General features: G+C 41.6%; 1 protein-coding gene across 11 annotated transcripts in view; it reads left to right on the top strand.

Moving 5' to 3' along the window:
- The window catches only part of LOC115604704 (probable bifunctional methylenetetrahydrofolate dehydrogenase/cyclohydrolase 2), a 59,688-nt gene that overhangs the window by 11,468 nt on the left and 25,558 nt on the right, over positions 1-22,662 (top strand). For 7 of the 11 annotated variants that reach the window (XR_003990385.1, XM_030478032.1, XM_030478028.1 and 4 more), the window contains 4 exons: positions 1,061-1,213; positions 2,161-2,268; positions 5,909-6,001; positions 10,815-10,940. Coding sequence is in view for 10 of the 11 variants with exons in the window: in XM_030478032.1 (XP_030333892.1) it covers positions 1,061-1,213; positions 2,161-2,268; positions 5,909-6,001; positions 10,815-10,940 (480 nt within the window). In the remaining variant the exon portion in view is untranslated. Of the gene's footprint in view, positions 1-1,060; positions 1,214-2,160; positions 2,269-5,908; positions 6,002-7,018; positions 7,116-10,814; positions 10,941-18,775; positions 20,463-22,662 lie in introns of those variants that run through there. The other 4 variants (XM_030478035.1, XM_030478034.1, XM_030478036.1 and 1 more) reach the window with 4 other exon arrangements.

Genomic DNA, 22,662 nt, shown 5'->3' with positions numbered 1-22,662 from the left:
TTATTTATTTCTCAAGTTGACATAAAAACAAGGTTATGGTTGCCTTCAATCTGAATGAGGCTAGTCTGACCTGTAAGACTCTTTCATCCATGTACTTAGCATCTGAATTTCCACAGATCTTTCTTATTAGGAGTCAGAAGGAGTCTTCCTTCCATCTGAAAATGGAGAACAGAATTGTATATCTTAACAGTCTGGTTTAACTCTGGGGTTTGCTTTCTGGGTCGCTTATGAGTATGTTTTATAGAGCTGCTCCTCTGGAGTGTCTTTATGTACGTATGGGGTTTGTAGCTTTGCAGTAGGACTTGGTAATGCTTTTTTTTTCTTTCTTTATCAGTTCCTGTGTTTATGCAGTGTAAGCGTTAAGCATCTGCAGACCTATTCCATATCAATAGCACATGATGAATGCACATGAAAAATGTTCATTGCAACTAGATGTGAGTAATAAATTATGTGCAGGTATCGTCACTTAAGCCATACTTAGTGTTTTGAACTCGTCGGTATCAAACAGTTTTGTTTTCTGACAGTTATCCAGGGAAGTAGAATACATTTTGGTTTTGCTTATTAGGAGATTACTAAAACCACTTATATTTTTGCAAAAGGGGAAATGAAAGGCAGACCTGCAAAGTTATTTCAGCTTAGGTTATCTTTGGTGATCTTAGGGACAGGTAACAGGCACAGTAACTTTTCTCTTTAGATTATTCTTTTGAGCCACTTGATAAGTAACACTTTCAGAATGCAGGAGCAACTCTGAAATGTCTTGCTTGAACATTTATTTTCATAGTTAGTAAGTGGTCATTCTCAGCTGAGTATCAGCCTCATATTTTGGCTGAATCTGTTGTACTAGCAGTGTCAAACTGAAGCATTTAATTTTCAGTAGATGACTTGAAAAGGTGAAGTTGTAACTGCTGCCTTTAGAGGGGGGAGTGTAGTTTATTTGTAATGAATAGTAATAATGATTACCTAGCTAGCAACAACTTGTGTTTCTCCGTGTATTGATTCCGATAGTATTGACGTCACCTGACAAGTGAAAGGATTGTAATGTGAAAAATTGTGTTTCTAGATCACATCGAGGAGAGAGCTGTTTGTAATGCTATCGCTCCTGAAAAGGATGTGGATGGATTTCACATTATGAACATTGGACGCCTGTGTCTTGATCAGCCTTCTATAATACCTGCCACTGCTGCTGCTGTTTGGGAGATCATCAAACGGACAGGTAAGGAACTGAACTGTATTGAAACTCTTTTTATCTTGGAAAAAGAACGAAGGATTGAGTCAGGTGTGAGTTAGAAGGTGTAGGTAGTCTAGAGATACTGGGCTGATGGAAAAACAAAAATTTAGAGCATTAGTCTAAATAATAAGGAGGTGCCAAATAGATGAGATCTTTTGCCAGTAGCATAACTATTAGTTGAGTGTAGGCAGTAGTCTGCCTAGAATACTTTGTGAAACACTTCAAGTTACTTTCTGCATTCTATAATCATAGAATCAACCAGGTTGGAAAAGACCTTTAACATCATTAAGTCCAACCATTGCCCCAGCACTGCCAAGTCTACGAATAAACCATGTCACTAAGGGCCTCATGGACTTTCCAGGCTGATCTGATGGACCAACCCTTCCCATCCTCTGGCAGGACCCGTCTAACATCCCTTCAGATGCCTTTTTAACCTCCCTCAGCATGAAAAGAGCCAACATACGTTGTAAGGAACTTCCTGTGCTATTCCTGATGTCCTGATTTGAATGCCTAAGTTCTGGGGGAAGGGGAAGAAACAAGATCAAAAGTAGAAGCATTTCTTTCAGTATTAGAAAGGGAAAAAAATGCCTATGGATTTAATAGTTATCATTTCATAAGTATAATATACATGTTCTTATTGGTGGGTGTAAGAGTTTCCATTTCCCTTCGTGGTCAGAGAAGAGAAACGAAGTCGCTCCAAAGGGTGATTCAGATAACCTGATTCAGTCGCCAGCTCTGTTTCTCCAAGGTGAAAGCTGAAAGTTGTTTTGTGGATTCATCCCTCAAATTCAGCCTTGGAGATTTTGAAGTCATATAGTTGTCAGCAGTCTACAAGAGCACATAACGTTATCTTGGCGACTGAGAATGAAGGGTTTAGGTATATCAAAATAGCAGAATATAATTATTTTTTTTTTCCTCTTTTTTCCTATAAGGAATACAGACATTTGGGAAAAATGTTGTAGTAGCTGGAAGATCTAAGAATGTTGGAATGCCTATTTCAATGCTTTTGCATACTGATGGAGAGCATGAAAGGCCTGGAGGTAAATCCGTGAGTGTTGTTTTAACACTTCCATTCATGAAATTATGAAAATCAAGCTGACCAGAGGATTTGGACAAAAAGAGGAAGTTTTTGTATCTTATGCAATGTTTGCAACTACAGCGAGGAAGTAAATTTGCTAATGTATTTCCTGACATCTCAGAAGAGCAGTTTCTGGACTTGACTTTTTCTGGTATTACATCATGGTTTTGTACTCCATGGGAGACAGCTACTGTTTAAACATGGTTAGTGCTGAACATTGAGGCTAATACCTGGCAGCATGGCCTTATTGAGCTACAGAGGTTCATGTGATGTTCATGCAAACTAATACAGCTGCATGCCTTATCCTTGGGCTTAGTAATATTAATTTCACAGTTCTCATACGCAAGTTATCACATGCATGTATATACACATATACATATACATAGATAAATATGTCACAGTTCCTGTATTGTGCTATGTTACGGTGATTATGAAAATACCCAAATGACCAACAAAGTGACTTTTCTGTGTGAGCTCTATGATACTACACATTGACCTGGGGGATTTTTCTGCAGTGCGCTTCATATCCCCCTGGAAATTGGGGGTTGTAATGGAAATATTTTTAAGTAATTCTAATTAAAGAAGCATGCATGTGCCACTGTAATTGTGCTGCAGAAAGAAAAACAAATAGAATCTGAATAGAATACTGTTCTCTTGCAATTTCATTTTGATGTTAGGAACTGCCATGGTGGTGTGCACAAATGAGGTAAACATGAATGCTTAATCCCAGGCATATTTAATAGGAGTGCAGTGAAATCTGTTATTAATATAATAAAACACGAAAAGCTTCTTACTAATCATACAGTTGGTTTTTCCATTCAGGCTCTGTGGGAAAGTTGCTATTTGAAATTTCTCTTAGTGTTTGAATTGTAATTATCATCAGGGCATACTTCTGGTCTCATCCCCATTCCCATGAAAATGAGTAGCATTTTTGCCATTTGGTGCTAATACTGGCTTGTGTATATTACAGGCAGTGTGGGTTGGGGTTTGAAGGAGGCTTTATACAACATGAAGTTGTGTTGCCAGCTACTTGCATGTTTCGAAGTTGGAGATGGGGAGACTTAGTGACCCATGATTCCTTAGCAGTTTGTTACAAATCCATAGTAGTTGCGTGGGTGGTTTTTAGCTGTAATTAAATACTGATTTATAGCTTTCATCTTTTGAGATAGTTGGATCTGTGGCTCAGTTTTTTTCACTTGTATACCGGTTTGTAGTTCTTATTTGACTGCCTACTAGTAGTACAATTTGGTTCGGAGGGCAAGTCCATGAATTAACTTTGTTGTCAAGTATTCTATGCAGAGACAGGAAAACATTTGGATGTTCCCTTACTGGCACTGGAAGCTAAGTGTAGAGTTAACTCACTGAAGTTATCTTTCCTTATTCTGAAGACATGAATTTATTTTTAAGGTAGTTTTTCTTTTTTCCAACCTGCCAAGTGATAGTACACAGCATAAATCAGCTGCCAATGAGAAAAAAGAATTTTTTTGCTTCGTTCACAGTAAATTAGCATTAAGTATGTATTTGTGGTGTACATGGTGATAAACTTTTGTGGTTGGTGTAGACTAGTATAGTCTTCACTCCTGATTCACAGGTTAGGCTGTCCTTGAAGATCTGGTTGGTGTTCTGCGGTTATCTTCTTTGGTATTGTGCTTTATTATTATTTTGTTTATTTTCTTTCTTTTTGTAGGTTTTAGTTGTTTTTTTACAGATTATGAGCAAAACTGAGGAGCTGCTGTCTGTCTTTATCAGTGATTTGTTGCGTGTAGAAACCGTCATGTCCTGCAGATGGCGATATCTGGTCAGATCAGAAAACAATCTGAACCCTTACAAAACAAACGGTGTTTGGTTGAGGCAGGTCAGGGGGCTCTCTGTGTTTTATAAGCTCGTGAATTGACTCAGCAGTATCATGCAGAATCTTAATGGCTAAATATATTTCTCTTCTTATAGCGGAAATAGCTGTGTGAAGTAGTTGTTTATTTTCTGTTATCCACAAATAAATGGATAACCTACCCTTTCTGAGGTGTCTGTAAGCTTCTGGACTGCTATTCTGAAGGTAGGGGCTTCCTCCCCTTGGTTTTTTTTTTCCTCCTTTCATTTTTGGTGGTAAGAGCAGTTACTTGGTTTCTGGAGCTACCTACCTACACATTCCTCACTAAAATCTTGATGGGGAAAATACCACTGATTCTGTTTCTCAAAGGTGTGACTGTTTGTAACTTTGGATTTTATCCATTAGTTTTTCTCAGCCTTTCTGCTGAGTACAGCGCAAGAGGTCAAAAGAATCTCATTATGTGTATATTTTTTAGAAGTAACAATTTGTGATTTTGTGTTTATGCACATCTGTACTTTTCTGTTCTCATGATTTGAAAATGCCTTGATCTGCTTCTCTTCAAGGAAAAGGTATGCATTACAGAGACTGGAGGAGAGGAGGGATCAAAGATGAGGGGGAAGAGCAGAGAAGTCAGAGCGCAGACAGGTTGAAGATGAGATGCTTGAGAATGAGAGTTAATGAGGTATGGGGCACAGATTAAATCAGTTGGACACATTCCAGAGGAAGCAGATGTGGTGGCAACACCTGAGATAAATAGCGAAAACTTTAAGCTTAATGGTTCATCGTGTGTCTTAGGAGTGCATGGTGAGTGGAAGGTGGAGACGGGGGGATATAGTACCTGAACACCAAGCAGTATAAATAGTTGACAGGGAGAATGTTGGGAGGAGTCTCTATTGATACCTGTTATCTTTGCTGTTTTCTTGGGCAGTCCCTAAGGAATCACCATGGTGGCTGTTGGATGCAGTAAGAGTCTTCCTTCAGTCCCTATCCTCATGACAGTCTGTTTTGTGTGTTGATATTTCTCCTCAGTATCTTCATCAAACAGCACAAGGTTTTTAATCTCTTACTAAGGAAGGTTTATTTGTAGTTTCTTGCCAAGAAATGTGGATACATGCAGGAGCAGGCCCCAGATCTTTTGAGTTTGGCCAAAATGATGCATACATTTCATACTCTGGGGTGAAGTAAGGGTTCAGTTGGTTGTGTTTTATCAGGGCATGCAAGAGATGGTAGGGTCAAAGACTAAACTTTGACTTCAGGGAAACACTATTATGAAATTGGGTCACAAGTACAGGGAAGACTGTGATCTTCCTTCCTGTCTACACAACAAACATCAACGGAAACATCTAGGGTGCTTCAGGACAGGTGAATGACAAATATGGTTGAGGACAGAGATCCAAACATGGTGAGCTTGTACTTGAAGCTTTAGTTGGTGACAAACGACTGAGTCTTACAGCACACTGTACAAAGTGCGCCTAATAAGGTAGACACTGGATTCCATGCTGGATTTGCTCCGTGTGATTCCACTAAATGTAATGAAGCTGAAGAAGGACTAAGTCCACAATGTATAAATGAATTCATCCTCTGAGAATTATTAAGTATAAATATGTTTTTCATGTGTGAACAGCAGGTGTTGTGAGCATCATGCCTATGCTGACATAAATGGTGCATCCCAAGACAAATCTGATGATCATCTGTACTGTTGTTAATGTCCCCAAGTAAATGCTATACAAGCATTTTATACATGACAATTAATTGATAATCTATTACATTTCAGGTGATGCTACAGTGACCATCACTCACAGATACACACCAAAAGAGCAGCTCAAGATCCATACGCAACTTGCCGACATTGTAATTGTAGCTGCAGGTAATACTAGTTGTTGTTAATACTCCAATTGCAATGTTTAAAACCTAAAAGGTAGACTTCGGTGTCTCTGTTGGTGGCACTGCTGGCTCTTTCATGTTTTACCAAGCAATAGGTGCTCATGCTTGTTGAGGGTGTGCAGTACGTAGGATTTCTTGTAAGAAGGGCAAATGATTTGGCTCTTTGTTCTTGCCCTTCATATTTGCAGACTCATAAACTGTTTCTGGTCACATGTGACACCTTTCCCTTAGGGAGACTTTAGAGTGAACTCAAGATTGGGAACCAGTCAGTGCATAGTTTATACAGGTATAATTATGTAAATTAAAACATTCTCTGTGCTGTGCAAAAATCATGAGTCATTGAAATTTTTACAGGAGGGTTTCTTGAAATCAGCTGGAGGCTGCGTTCGTAAAACAATGGTAGCATTCCCTCACTGTGAGGATTAAAGGCAACCTTGCCAAATTAACTGGTAGTTTTGGTAACCTAAGTTATTAATGGCTGATTTTTTTTATTTTTTTATTTTTTCTTTTACAATTGTCATGTGAAGAGGAAGAGAAGGGTTATTGCCTGGAGGAAGGGGTCCAAAAGATCAGTGTCTTTATTCTCAAAGCAATGTAGGATGAAACACTTAGTTTGACTAGTCTGAAATAAAGAAGTAAGCAGAATTGTTTCTGAGCAACCTGGTTTTTGTTTATGGACATTCTAAATAGAAATATAAATAAACTTAAAGAAAACAAACCCAAACAATGCAGCTTAATAAACACCTCAGTAAAATACTGTCTCCTCTCGCAGCTCAGGATATCCTCCTTGACTCATACCAGTTTGGAGGACTAAAAGAGGATTGCATCTTTACTCTTTTCTCCTCCCTTCCTCTTTCTTCATCATCTTCAACACCAAAGTCTTGCTTACTTAGTTTCTAGATGAAGACAGATAGGTACCTGTCTAAAGCTCAGCACTTCCTGTTGCATTGAGATGTCCTTTGCTTCAGGGCTTACCTGTACTATCTCTTTCTCATGCCAGGTCAGGAACAAGAGACAGCTCAGTTGGTCCCACATGGGATTACCCAACTATGGGCCTGACCAGAGTTCATGCACTGTGAAGGAATGATGATGATAATGTATGTGCTGACTGGAAATAAACTAGTAACTGTTCATCCAAATTCACTGCTTCCAATTTAATAATCACTTCTGATTTTTACCCTGAACAGTTTGCCATCAGTTATGTTTGCAGTTAAAGGGTTCAGTACTCTGTGTGTGTGTTTTATATTTTCCTTGTGTCACTTGTAACAGGAGCATGATACAACACTCATTACACAACATGGGATATACTTGGAATGATGCAAAAACCTACGGCTGGATTGTGCAAACAGCATGCAGCCCTGCCCCAGTGGATGTGCTGGAGAAGATTATGCTTTAGAAAGTTGGAATCCCTCCAGGGTTCCTCTTGTTACTTGAGAACTGTGCACATCATAGCTTCAGGATCACGCATGGCCCGGAAATGTGTGACCTGTTCAGTGAGTGTTGCAAAAAAGCTAACTTGTACCCTGCCAGATAGGAACAGCTGCTGTCATAGGCCACTGTGCAAGGTGTGCACATGGAAAACAGTCTTTTATGTCTGTCTGCATGTAAGTGCAAGATTCCTATTCTTTTTCTCCTCTTCCCATGGAATAATTTCAGAAGAGCCATCTGCATTCTGGCTCCTGGTTGGTGACTTGTTGCAGGGAGTCTCTTCATTCTGATGTTGTACTCTCTCTGAGGAGTTTTCTGTTCACTTGCATTTCACGGCTTTCATAACACTTCAAGTCGGGGGCTTCTGTTATTACTCTGGAGTTTGAGAATATCCATCTTCATGTGTTTTCTCTCATATGCCCCCAGGAAAACCGGGACCCCGCTCCTCCTGCTTGCTTTGATTGTAACTATCCATGTAGATTATTCCTTCCCAGCTTTGTTTCTCTTCTGTTTAAAACGTGATTGATAATTTTCTACAGAAGGTACCAATGAAACATTTTCCCACATTCTTCAGTCAGTGCATTTTAGGAATAGCTGCTCTAACGCTTATCTCTTCCTACTTGGTATGTAAAGTAGGCTTAAATAAATAGATCTGCTCATTTGGTTTGGAGGTTAGTTCATTTGTTGCTATCAAGTATTTGGCCTATTATCAAACCATTTTACAAAGGGTGTAACTGTGCAGCTGTTAATGTGCTTCCATCCCTATCGCGCGTAGATCTTTTACCCCCATAAGGCTGAGGCATTATCCAATTACCAGCCAGCTTGCAATGGATTGCATAAGAGTGTGATGAAGTAGAAGTAGCCAGATGTTATCAGGTGGCATAGGAAAGAATTTGAGGTCTTGGCTTGCCCAACATTAGAAGCAGAGTTTCAAGCTTGTGTCCTGTGGGGGAGTGAGAAATCGAGAGCAGAGAAGGTTCTTGTATTGCCTGTATCTAAATGACTAACTGGCTGTCATCCAGCACTTCAGATGAAGCCAAAGCTCTCGTACACCAGTGCTCGCCTTCAATAAAACTAGTCTCAAACCAGATGGATTCGCTCTGTTTTCCTTTTTTTCTTCTCTCCACCTGAGAGAAAGCTGCTTTGGTAGAGAGAGGGGAGCTTAGATTCCCCCTTCGGAGATACCCTATTACTAGGATGAGCATTCCTCACAAAACATAGAACTGATGGAATTGCTCAAGAAGCAAAGTGATTTGTAATTTCAAAGTTGGAGTTTCCCATCACTTCAAGTTGGAGGTTGCATGGTAGGAAGGAAATTCAGGAGGTTTAAAGTGCATACAGAGGAAAGAGTACCACTGTTGCAATTAAGGTACGATAGGCTAATGCAGATAATGTGTAAGGAGTTGACATTCTTGGCTCTCTGATAGCATGCAGTGACTTTGGTCTCAGATGCTGCTTTGCCTAAATGTTCCAGGAGAGGTTTCATTTGTTGTGACTGTCCAGGCAGAAACTTTCAGGTGCGTGGTCACACGATGCTACTGTTGATAAAGCAGTGCTAGTATATTGGTTGTAAGATAGCCTTTTCTGTAGTTAAAATTGCTCCCTGCCAAGATGGAGCCTACTGAACTACTGTTCTTGAAAGGGAGGTCCTTTTTGTGCATCAAGAGGAGCTGTTGGCATGCTATGGAAGTCTTACCTCTAGGAAGCTGGATGAGATTGATCTCTGCGAAGTAAATGTGTGGTGCTACCTGCAGTTTGAAATCCAATGCAGCAGTGTTCTTCACAATGTGGAAGGCATTTATTGTTCAGGACTGCTGCCTTAGAAAATGGTGTTTTGCCACCCTGTTTGGTAGGACCTAGGTCAGATTTTGTGTGTAACTGATGTCCCCTGAGACGTGAAGAAGGGGTGTAGTGCTGAGGCCAGGCTGTATTTTTCTTTCTTGCTTATGAGAAGATCAGATGGAGAAATTTTTGCTTGGAAGGCAGTTGCTTCTCTCCTACATATTGAGCTGATGCTGTTTATTTCGTGTAAATCTGAAATATCCATTTTATTTTTTTCCTGGTGCCTGTTGTCGTGGTTTAAGCCCAGCCGGTAACTCAGAACCACGCAGCTGCTCGCTCACTCCCTCCCTTCTCTCCCCCCCGCTGCCAGAGGGATGGGGAGGAGAATTGAAAGAATGTAAATCCCACAGGTTGAGATAAGAACAGTCCAGTAACTAAAGTATAATACAAAACCACCACTACTATCACCAATAATAATAATGATAAGGGAAATAACAAGGGGAGAGAATATAAAACTAAAAGGGGAAACGGAAAAGCAAACCATAAACACAAGTGATGTGCAATACAATGCTCACCACCCGCTGACCGATACCCAGCCCGACCCAAGCAGCGGTCTGGGCCTTCTGGGTAACTCCCCCCAGTTTATATACTGGGCATGACGTGCTGTGGTATGGAATACCCCTTTGGCTAGTTTGGGTCAGGTGTCCTGTCTCTGCTTCCTCCCGGCTTCCTGTGCCCCTCCTCACTGGCAGAGCATGAGACTGAAAAGTCCTTGATCGGGGTTAACATCACTTAGCAACAACTAAAAACGTTGGCGTGTTACCAGCATTGTTCTCAGACTGAAGTTGAAAACACAGCACTGCACCAGCTACTAGGAAAGAGAAAAATAACTGCTACAGCTGAACCCAGGACACCTGTCTGTTGTTTCTAGATGATGGGAATCAAAAATAAGATGTCAGGGTAGATCAGAGTCTCTTGTCATGCTAGCATTTATTTTGGGTTTTGTAGTAGTGTATTCTCATGTAGTTCATGATCATTATTTAAGTGACTGGTTGAAATGTTGTGCAGGTAACAAGTATATGAGAAATTGGAGAAGTGTAACATAAATCCAATACAGATACTACAAAAAGCAAAGATCAAAGAAAAAGCCATGGAAGTAACATACAGGGCTTGCTTCACCAGTTGGCAACACTTTGGATCAGCAGGCCTCTGACATTATTATACTGAAGACTTCTTGTGGCTCACAGAGCATCTTTATGGCCCAGCTTTTCTTTGGAAATGCTATGAAAGGGACTTACTGCCACAAACCATTAATTAACTGCTCCATTGAGATCATGTCGATTATGTTTGTGACTGCAGGCTTAGCTGAAAATGTTTAGTAGAAATGAAGAAATATCACCTTTTATTCTCATAATTATAAACTGTGTGAAACTGAGGGATTATTGTTTTCTGTGTGTGATGTATCAAGTAAAAGAATAACCTTTTTTGTGCACAGGTACACAAGCATGCACAGCCCTTGATATAATTTAAACTGATGACCTAAAGCTGCCCGGCCATGTTAATCAAATTCATCTTGATGATTTCAGGTATCCCAAAGTTGATTACAGCTGACATGGTCAAAGAAGGTGCGGCTGTGATTGATGTAGGCATCAACCGTATCCATGACCCTCTTACGGGAAAGACCAAACTAGTTGGGGACGTGGACTTTGAAGGTAAGTGAACAACTCTGTATACAAACCTGTTGGATAAATAGATTGAAGTTTGTAGGATTCATTCACGATAAATACTTCGAATAGCCAGTGTCTCAAATGAGCTGACACTTGCAGGAGTTTTTCTAATTTATTTACTTAAATAAGAGAACAGACTGTGTTCATACATCTCCTCTTAAGAGATGCTGTTATTTAACAGAAGATGTGTTACTTTTAATTACACATACCAGCAACCTTCAAGAGATGCAGATGAGCTCTTACGGCAGTGTGGTGACAGATGCTTGTCTCCAGGTTTCTTCAATCCTTTGTTAGTCTCTGAAATGTTTCAAGAGTAAGCAATAAAAACAGTTTTTTATTGCTGTTCTCCCACTGTTCATAGCAAATATTATTATACTACGGCTTCTCAAGCCTCCTCTTAACGCTCTTACTCTCCACTTGTTTATGAATACATTAACTTGTGCTTTAGAAGTGTCCTTTATGCTAAGGTTTAATGTGGCTTCATCTGAAGCTGTTGAAAATATTGGTCCAGGCAAGCCTAACAGATAAAAAATGGTGATGGTGTTACATATTGATCTTTTTATGTTTCATGTGTGGCCGAGCAAGTTCACAGTGTAATGTGATTAAATATCTCTGCTCTGGAGGAGCTCCAGACTGGAATAGCAGGACTGTTGCAGTTGAAAATTAAAGCTTATTGGCAGAGTTGAGTGTGGGAAGCTTAGACAGCATTTACCCACGTTGTTAATGGTTCTCAACAGTTCCTTATTTTGATAAGTATGAAAATCACCCACAGGGTTTTTTTTCATGGTTATTAACATCTTGGCTGGCATAATGTCTCAAAGCTTAATTGTATTCAAAATGTTTCTAGCCAGCTGTATGTGTTTGTAATTACCTCACTCCCTTAGTTCCTGCTTTTTTTACTCATCACGGATGATACCTGTCTCTTAAAGTCAGTGGAATTACCTGCACGAGTGTAGCTAAGGGATTGTCTTGGTGTACATTTGGAAGTGTGTATCTTGTCTCTACAATAGAGTTACAGTAGGAAAATACTTTCCTACTGTAAGAGTACAATATGAAATTATTGTTTTGTTATCCTGGTTGTACTATCACAAGTAAAAAGCTGTATCTTCTGTTTTCAGAACTGAAGTACAGAGAACTTTCGGCATTTTTTGTTTGCTTAGTAGGTATGGGAGGAAAAATGCTCTAACCTGTGAGAAACATGTAGTTTTATCCTTTTTGTTTGTTTTTCTTTAAACATGAGACCTTCTTAATGCAATATAGGTGTAGATTCAGTGACAAGGCTGTGATTCAGAGTTTCAGCAATGCACTGTATATGTCTCGTCATGTCTGCTGTGGGTTGTTCTCAGTATTTTACCTGGGGGGAGGGAAGATCCAACAAGGAGGGAGGAACTTCAGCTTGGATTATGCCACTACAGTTGCAAGTAGCATTTCACTGCATTGCCAAAGGGAAATTGTTGTTGGTTCATTGGTATCGGTGAAAGTTTCAGTAAATCTCTAACAACAAAAAAACCCCATCCCAGTGTATACAGTTCTACATACTAACAAGTAAATCACCCTCACCAAGCATTTGATTTGGCAGTGTGGACATGGAACAAGCTAATATATTCATGTAGCAAATTGTTTCATCCTTTTTCTCTCTGATCACTTGACTGAATTCACATTTAAGCCCCAGTGGAAGTGTTTTTTGCAGGTTAAGGCCAGGTATGTAACTGGCTGGCATGATATGCAGCACCAGATCATGTAGCCCACCACTATCTGTTGTCTCATTATCCCCTTCTTTAAGTAGGGAAATGTGGCATGGGGAGAGCAGAGATTTAACTGGGTACTTCTGTGCTTGTCCAGCTTAATGGTGTGTTTGGGGCAAAAATCTCAGGCTGGATTATAGAATATCTTTAAACTGCATCTGTGATTTCCTCCATCCCCATACGTCCTCTTTTTGTTTGGCACTCCAAACTGTGTCTGCACCAAGAAAGGCGTTTTTTTTCCCTTTGTCCAGAGTAGTTCACTGAGCAGTTCCCAGGTATCTAAAAGAACAAGACAGAACACTGTGCATGTGGAGGTCAGCTGCAGAGCGCTGAGGTACCTACCCCGATATTGCTGGCCTGCCTTCACCTGTGTGTGCATCTATCTGTATATAACCAGCACAGCACATTGTGTACCCCTCTTTATGTTAAGAGTTTGCCAAAATCTGTGCCCAGGGGAGGGGGACTTCTGTAGCTTCTGGGAGCCACGGGAGGGAGGCTGAAGTGACAGGGAGGAGAAAAAGCAGTAGCATCCTTAGGTGTTTGCCAGCGCCGTTTTAGTTAATTTGGGACGGCAAGTTTCACTCTTTAGAAGGGAGACGTTTCTGTGAACAGGGTAGCGCATGTGTGGGAGTACTTGGCCCTGGTTTATAGGGCTTTTGTTGCCACAGCAGTAATGCTGAGGGGGGAGGAGGGCTGCAAGGACCAGGAACATGAAATAAAGCAACAACTTACACAGAGCATTTAACTGGAATGGCTTTTTTGGGTGGAGCACCATTTCCAGGAGTGACTGGTAGAGCAGGGTAGTAACATGCCAGTGTAGTAGCTAACCTTTGAGACTGGAACTGGAAATGCCTCTGAAACCAAAGTGTCCAGAACTCACATGGGGTTTGCTTTAAATGCTGCCTGTATTTCTTTATGATTCCTTCTATATCTTTGACAAGCAGTCAGTAATGCTGGGGTTTGAGTCTTTATTGAATGCCTATATGGAAAAGAAATCCTTTATGCAAGACCTTCCTTGATGTATCAGTGGAGGGGTTTATAAATGAGAATTGATCTCCCAGCTCATCTGTTTTGCACAGCCTAAGCCATGTAAAATTGATGCTGGGAAATGGGTGCCACCAGGAACAGGAGGTACTCAAGTACTCAGTACTGAATGGCAAAGTGCCTCAATAAATAATTGATACGGTATGGGGCAACGAGTGCATATTAAGAATTTTCTTTGAATGAGGGATAATTGTCCATAGTGACTGCAGGGAGACCAGGGAAATGAATCCTGCGAACGTGGGGAGTGGACCACATTGTCGTATTGCTCCTGGATAGACCAAGTGTACCAGAAAGAACCAGTGCAATCAGAACCAGGGAAATGTATCCTGTCCTCATCAGGAACAGGACTAATGACCACAAAATCATCGGGCAAGTTGACAAGTTGCTTGCAACTTGTTCGTACACTTTAAGGGATTGACCATAATAATCTTGGAATCCAGTTTCTTCACGGAAATCGTGGTCCTGCAGTTGGAACTTAGCTACAGTGTGTGTGGAACTCCAGCTGGGTGACAGCAGTCGCTCCTGACAGTTGTTTGCTGCCGCTTTGCGTTCATTGTGTTACCTTCCAGGCTGTAGGCTACTCTTCAGATTATTGAATCCTTTCCAAATTCTCTCTCTGTGCTGCTTTTCCAAATAGTGGTCTTGAAAATAAACTCTGGATATTCCAGCTGCTTTTGCTGTAGCTTCTCTAAGTTAATTTCTCAGTTGATTTTGAAGATCTGGCATTCATTTTGCAATTAATAAAAGGCCAGGCTGTGTAGTGTTGTCACCGTATTGCTGCTCTGCAAAAATCAGGGTAAGCTTTGCCTTTTGTTTTGCTCCACTAGTGCAATAAATAAATCAGAAAGTTAGCATAAGGCTGGGATCACCAGAAGGACAGAGTGCATGCTACTGGTAAACTGCTGGATGGCCAAGTGTAGATGCTCTTCCACAGAAGGGTATGTCATGCAGGGGTTTAAGTAATCAGCCTTGGATCTCTTGCGTTTCTGCTGCCACTGCTTATTGTACCAAGACTCCAGCGATGTTCTATCCACCTGTCTGTGCTGATAGCCTGGCTGCAAAGAAGCTGTTGTGCCTAATTTTGCTCTGGATTTTTCTGCCAAAGATGCCTCTGCTGCTTGGCTTTTAGAGGTACTGGAGAAGGGAAGATGTACGTGCTCTTAGAATTACAGTACCAGGCCATAATTTCTTGATTTTCCTTTATATTGCTGTTAAAATAGCTGCAGTAAGAGGAACAGGGATAACATGAAAAAGAAGGCACTAATGTGAAATGGAGTAGATCCCAGCTAGTTGGCATCCTGTGGTGTGCAGTGAGAAGAATCCCAGAATGTGAAGATCAGAACATGGGGTATCTGCTGTGATTGCTGAGCATGTGATTTTGCACTTCTGCAGGGATGCAGCAATCCAGAATAGATTTACAGGGACTAATAAAGCTGTGTGGAAACAGTGCTTAGGCAGGAATCACTCTGCATCACTTAATGCAGATGCACAAGAAGACCCAGAACTGCCTTCAGGTTGAGACTTGCCCTTGGTTTGTGTGATTAACCCTGTTAGGTGTCTGATGTCCTTAGCTTTAAAGGAACCTAGGAATGAAGGACTGTTTCCAAAGCAGTGGATCCTGTTTTTCAAGGAAACGATCTACATTTCATTTCTTCTGAAGAATCAAAGGAAGATTTTAAGGTTCTACAGAAGCTGCAAGACAGCAGCTCCTCCCCTAAAGGCACCAGATTTGCATGCCAACATTTTCCAGATGGGCAGAGAAATGCCTGGGAGAAGGGCAGGCAGCTCAGGAAAGCAGAGTTAAACCCGGGGACAGTTAAACCATTGCTGAGAAGCAGGAACAAGACCTTCTGAAGGAACCGACAGGAGATCTGTCATGCCTGGGAGCTGTGCTACGCTTAATGAGGAAAGCAAAATCTAGTCACGTTTTTGAGGGCCAAGTTATTTTTCCCTCTTGGTCGCTGGCATTCAGCTTGGAAAATTGCACTCACCATATCTATATTTGCTCTTACCAATGGCAACTAATCAGATGGTAGTTTCCCCAACACAGACACCTCTTGTGCATTGAAAAATCTGGATCAGCTTTTGAGAATAAGCTGTCCGGGTGGTTTTCTGCTAACTGATACAAAACATATCTTCTGCCACACTGACCCACAGGGATTTTCATAATGATAGAGTATGGGCAGAGAAATTCCCCAGCAACTTGTGAACACAGCAGTGTGTGTTTACTGCCAAGTACGGTTACTAGCACTAGAGGCAATGAATGTTGTACAAGATACTCATTAGAAGGCACGGTCCAGTTGTGGATTGTTCCACTTTGTAAGTCAGATAGGAGTAGTTTGAATAATACCACAAAAAGCAGTATGTAACATTGCCATAGAAACAGACATTTCCATTTGAAATGTCCCAGATATTTTCGTTGTTAATTACTGTGTTTACTTCAGATGTGGGTAAATTTCAATAATTAGGACTTGAATCTGGGGATTTGGAGTAACTCTGCTAACCATAAACACCAGGCTCAAATAGGAGGTAGTACAAAATAATGTAACTATTAAAAAGACAAATTATTGGTGTTGGAGAATAGTAAGGATAACTGTCATGGGAGAGCTGAATTCATTTGTTAGAGTTTACATGTGAAAAGGACCACATAACAATTTGTTGACCTTTCCAAATATTTTCACACTATATCTGGTGGTACCAGTCAACTCGGTAATTAAAACCCTCCCAGTTGTGATTACCATTTGTCCTCAATGAGGCTTAATCTTTTGTGCCTCAGTTCAGTGAGATAATCACTGTTAACTTCCCTAAATGCTTTCGTTTGGTCCCTGCATTGGGGAGGTCAGACAGCAGGTTCTGTTTCATTTATTATCCCTTAAAATCTAATAAATCTTCTGTCCAAAAAACACGGATATCCAGCTTTTCAAATTCTCTTGTAATATTTATTTTTTTGAGACCTTGTTGTATTATTGTTATATTGAGAAAATTGGGGCTGTTCAGCCTGGAGAAGAGAAGCTGTGTGGAGACCTCAGAGCAGCCTTCCAGTATCTGAAGGGGGCCTACAAGGAAGCTGGAGAGGGACTCTTCATCAGGGACTGTAGCGATAGGACAAGGGGTGATGGGTTTAAACTGAAACAGGGGAAGTTCAGGTTAGATCTAAGGAAGAAGTTCTTCAGTGTGAGGGTGGTGAGGCTCTGGCACAGGCTGCCCAAAGAAGTGGTGAATGCTCCATCCCTGGCAGTGTTCAAGGCCAGGTTGGACAGAGCCTTGGGTGGCATGGCTAGTGTGACCATGTCAGGGGCTTGGAACTAGATGATCTTAAAGTCCTTTCCAACCCAAACCATTCTGTGATTCTATGATTCTCAACAGTAAAGTGCCACATACATTCAGGATGAATACACTTAAAGCAGGAGCAAATTATCGTCTTAGTTCCAAGACCCAGGTGCCTAGTTTTCCATCTGTGGTGCTCTTCTCATGGCCAGGTGTAGTAGGTTCTGCTTTGTAGTGACTTCAGTGGAAGTGTATGTGCTTGTGTCAGAGTTGTGCTTGCTCAGTGTTCTCATGGGTATGTGTGTGTGCCTTTTCAAATACAGTGTTTTTTTAAAAGCGGGTTGTGAGTTGCCATGAAATTATTCATAAGCAAGCAAAAAAAACCCCAAACTAACAAGCAAAAAAACCTCTTGTAGTGGCACTTGAGAAAAACCCTCTGTAGTAACAAAGTTAATAATATGCCATTTGGAGTAACCATTATTAGAGAATAAATGCTCATTAGTTACGTGCTGAATTCCCAGCCAGTTGCATCTAATTCCTATGCAAGTAACCGGCAATTCCAGTTGATTGCATTTTGTGCAATAGATAAGAATATCAAGTCAGGATTTATTGATGCATTATATTAATTCCTCGTCCAAAGAGGTTAACTTCACAGGTGCTAAGTAAATAATCTGTATGGATTTACCTCTTAACACAAGCATTCAAGGTGTTTATTGACTTTGGATAGTCTGACATGGTTCGTGGTTAGAGCTAATTCAGCTGTAAGAATTTCTTTCTGTTGGAGACTTGGGGAAGATCTGCACTTCTGAATCCCAGTTCAATATAGGCACCCTAGTAACACTGGCTAAAAAACCCAAGTCTTCTCTGGAGGAACTGAGTGTTTGTGGCTGAAGTCACAGTGGGAGTTTTGCCACTAGGATCTATATTTCTCTTGCAGACAACTCTTGGTTTTCTTCTCTGTCCATAGCGTGAAACAGACAAACAAATGAACCAGGAAACTACTTTCTTCCTCTGTGATTTAAGTTCCCTTTTGTGATCATGGAATGTCTTTGACAGAAGGTGCAAGGAAGAGGAGGGGAAAGGGGCTGTTAGGTGACTTAACTGGTGCTGGTGCTCTGCTCTTGGCTCTGAGAGAGCAGACTCCTCCTCTGCATGCTCCTCCTCTGCATGCTGCTCCTCAGCAGCACACACCGTTTGGGGAGGCACCTCTTTACCTACAGGATCAGGTCCCTACCTTCCATAGCTCTCCTGGATATTGAAGGTGCAGTATCCCAGCTGGCACATGGAGGTGGTGCAAGTCCCTGCTGCCCTCCTGGGGTTGTCCTGTCTCGTGTCACCCAGACCTTCCTGGGCCAGCTGGTCAGTCAGGTCAAACAGTAGTCACAAACTGCCCCTTACCAAAAAATTGGGTGAGGTTAATTTTCCATCTTGTCTGAGTGCAGGCTTCCAGGAGGAAAGGGCAGCCTGCTGCAGGTAGATCAGCTCAAATGGGTTGTGAAAGTGTTCCCTAGAACTAGCCCTGGGTAATAATATTCAGAAGAAGAGGATGACCTTGCAGCCCAGTTCTGATGGTGTCCTGTCACTACCCTGGCTGTAAGAACTCAGTGATTAAAACTTGTCTGTCTTCACCTGTCCCAAATTCTCTAGCATTTGCCAAGTCACAGACCTTGGTGGTTGTTGCCAGTTAAGTGCTTGTGGACAATTGAAGGAACAAAAAGAGTTCGGAAATTCTTTCAGTTAATACCTTTTTCTCTTTTCTCTTAGAAGTAAAGAAGAAGGCTGCCTTTATCACTCCAGTGCCGGGAGGGGTAGGACCTATGACTGTTGCAATGCTTCTGAAGAACACACTCATAGTTGCCAAAAAGCTCATTTACTAGAGCAAGTGGGCTCCTTTGGAAGAAGAATCCAAGTTGTTCTATTTATTGATACACAAAATTTTTATTTTTTACTACAAAGATATTTATTTCTACATTGTATTTATTTTTTCATGTAAAGTATCCTAAACCCAATGGTTTACAAGATGTTCAAATACTTTGTGTAACCTCCTACTGACTTGTGAGCTAAAAAGGAGAATGCAGCCTATGCAGATCTGGTGGTGGTGGTCTATTATTTGTGTGAAAATGAAGCAGCAGCATGAATTATAAATGTACCTGTGCGTTTGGGGATGGGGTGCAAGTACCAAGGTCTTGTAAGCACCTGGAACTGCAGCTTTGGTCAAACAGCATGAAAACTTACTTTCAACATGCTAGATAGGTTTTAAAAAATATGATTTGGTTTCTGAGGTCATGAAGCAATCTGGGTGTAGTTTGTAGTCTTAAAATTATTATTTTTTTAAACGCTTAGAAATAGCAGCAGAAATCTTGAATCTGAAAGAAGTGAAAGACTGAATTTTTTCTTTCACCTGCCCAGCAATAATGTTGACATGACTGCAAAACTTCAATACATGTTTTAAAACAGTTAAGTGAACCTGAACGCTGGTGAAATCCTGCTCTTCAACGTTTGCATGAGGAGGAGCTAGAATGGAGGCCAGCATTATTTTCTTTCCATGTCTGGATTTGTTTGACAAAATGTTTTGGTGCGTAACACCCTCACCCTTCACAAGAAACTGAATAGGTGACTGGGCTGGATCAGACTTCAGTTAGGCAGAACATAGTTAAAACTACCATGTATGTACATCATATGTGTAACGGGGTGGAGGATGAAGAGGAAAAAGAAAGCAAGAGTTTATCCCTAATGAAGTATTTGTGTTGGAATTTTAAGCCATTTAATTATTCTCTTGATTTCTGAAACTGCACGAAGGGCTCGTTTTAGTCCACGATGTAAGGCTCAGCTCTGTGAATCCTTGGCTACCATGTTTTACTGCTTAGAGAAGGCTAAATGGGATACTAAGATCAGTACTCTTCTATTGCCAAAAATTTTAGTTCCAAGATGGCTCTAGACTAGTCTCGTGCGATGTGGAAGTTGGAGTGGAGTGGCTGCCAAGGTGGCAGTGGAACTGTGTGCACTATTGACGTGAAGAGCCTACCCCAGTTCCCATTGGAGCCACTTTGGACTTCTATCTTGGTGTTTTTATCTCAGTTGGGATAGCTTTGATTTATTTTTATCAAGAGCTTTAGGTGTTTGCCAGTAGACTCTAGATAACTTGAAAAGGGAGTTAAAAAACCCTGTGGCGTTAAACAAAATAAAGGCCCTTATTGTAATAGAAGAACCAAGAGGAGCATCACTTCTGTGCTGATGGTTCTTGGACTTCCCAAGAGTTCTGTTGAATGCAGCATTTACCAAAGAGGCTGCCAGAATCATAGCTAAAGGTGTAGTGCCAACAGTGCGGGAACTTGCTTATCCATTTAAATTTGGGCAGTAGTTACAACTGTAAGGAGGATCAAGGTGCTTGTGGAGATAAGACTGATCAACCTGACATTGGCTGAGATGGAATAAAACTTGTTTACTCTTACATTAGTCTTGGTGAGAAATTTTAACATGCTTTTGGGGGTGACTGTTTTTTTCTCTCTTGTATCAGTGTGTTACAAGTGGAGCAAACGGATGTCTTCTGCATCTTCAGTCATGAGGTTTTTCATCTGTCTACCTTGCTGTTCTAAATCAGTGTTCTTTTCTTGGGTTTAACGCTAATCATCTCTGCATTTTTTTTTGGCAGAATAACAATTTATGGCATTTTGCTTATCTCACTTGAGCAAGTCTGCTGCTTTCATGCTTTGCAAACAGTTTATTGTGCATCTAAAGCTTTTTAATTTCTCACCTCTGCATATGGGTTAGCATCACACGAAAGTTAGTGAGACTGAGGTGTTGATCAGCAGCATGCTAGGTTCAGAGCTGCCAGACGCATCTGTGAGAGCATTCTCCACTGGGAGAACATCCAGAAGAAGCAACCAGAGGGAAGGGCCTATGAACCACCCCAAAAAGCATGCTCATGTGCTAGGCCTGGTCAAGCCTGGTCCAACCATGAACGCCCTGTGGTGGACAGAGGCGCAGCCTTATCCACTGGAGCCTTCTCACGGGCCTACCGCACCCAGGTCTGTTGCCTAATGCCAAAGCCACCTCGTGGATTCACACCGGATTAAGCTGCTATTGTGTATATGTGTGTTGAAAGCAGGGCTCATGAGCCTTAGTCCTGCTTGGGACTGATAGCGGAGGTTATCCAGGTAGGCATAAACACTCCTGTGTGCAGGCTGTCCTCCATCAGCGTGCAGGCATGCAGCAATTCAGGATAGCAAAGGATGGGAAAAGCCTCATGGAATGCAGTCCATGAGCAGGAGAAGACATAATTAAAATGTGCAGAACTAGCTTGTGTTTTTTCCCTTAACGTGGTTAGGTTGAATCCTGCAGATCTCTTGGGAGAGTGGAGCATAGAGGGAGAACTTGAGCAGACTGGAGTTACTGAAGTGTTTATCAGGAGATTTTTGGCTATAAAATACAAAAACTGTAAAATGTTTTTGTTGTTTGGAGCTCACAGTTGCGGAAGCTGTTGCTGGGGTGAAGTGTGTAGCTCTCCTTCAGTCAGAGTCAGGCTGTTGCTGTGTGTGTGCATTATTGAACCAGGCATTGCTGCTGGTTCTAGTATGTCTGGCTCTACCTTTGGAGAGCCAACTAGTCCTACTAGTTCCCAGCTGCTTGTGCCCAAGGAAGCTGGACAGCATTTGGGGCTGCAGAGAGACATTTAGTGTGAGAAATGAGTGTGACAAATATGTCTTAGAGACCTGCAAATACTTCATGTAGAAAGTGTGATAGTTCCCATTATGCATACCCACTTCTTTGAAAAGGTGGAGATGAGCTTTTATAGCAGTGTAGTGGCAGGACTAATGACGGGATTTCCTGTTACAGGAGGCCACAGCTTACCTGCTCTTTCTGCCTGTCTTCTCCATGCATGTGCTTCACCAGCTTTCGATTTCTGCTCCACACAACTGTGCGTAGCTTCAGCCAGCATCCCATGCCTGGTGCAGGGCTGGTGGCCTGCCCTGCTGCAGAGGGTTGTGCACAGTGAAGGCTGGCTGAGGAACCATCAGCATGCCCCATGGGCTCCCCAGAGCCTGTCAGCAAAGGCTTCTTGCTGCAGTCACCAGTGGAGAACATCATCCGTTATCTCTGTGTCTGACCAGTTTGTAACATCAGCAGTAGCTGTTCTCATGGTTCCTCTTCTGGATGCAGTGCACAGAGGACCAAGAAAGAAACACAAGTGAAACAGGGGCTGGTCCTCAGACCCTGAACCCTCAAGTAGCATCCTGAATGCTGACTGTCCTCCTGGAAGTAACACAAGACTGCATTGCTATGGGAAAGAAAGTTTACGTCTTCCACAATACATCATTCTTCATTTTACTTGCCTCTGTTTTGCTGTATTTCATTGATCTGCTCTGACAGATATGACGTCTCTCTTGAAAACTCTACCTTTGCATGCACAATTATGCCCACGGGTAATAGGAAACCAGGGTTTCAAAAGAAAAATTGATCCCATTGCTAGATAATAGCAGTTTCCTAAATAAATGTGTGGTTGCCCCAGGGGCTGAGGTTGTTGCCAGATGCACCTTTTCTTGATTGGTGAGAGCAGCAGATGACGCTTCATGGCATATAAGTGCGAGAGAAAACACGGGAGCCCAGATAAGCCGTGTGAGCTGCCTGGACAGAGGAACTGAGAAGGTGCT

This window comes from Strigops habroptila, chromosome 3, assembly GCF_004027225.2.
Source record: "Strigops habroptila isolate Jane chromosome 3, bStrHab1.2.pri, whole genome shotgun sequence".
Classification (NCBI taxonomy): Eukaryota; Metazoa; Chordata; class Aves; order Psittaciformes; family Psittacidae; genus Strigops; species Strigops habroptila.
Note: the sequence above shows the minus strand (reverse complement) of the source record. Positions and strands in the feature narration are given on the sequence as shown.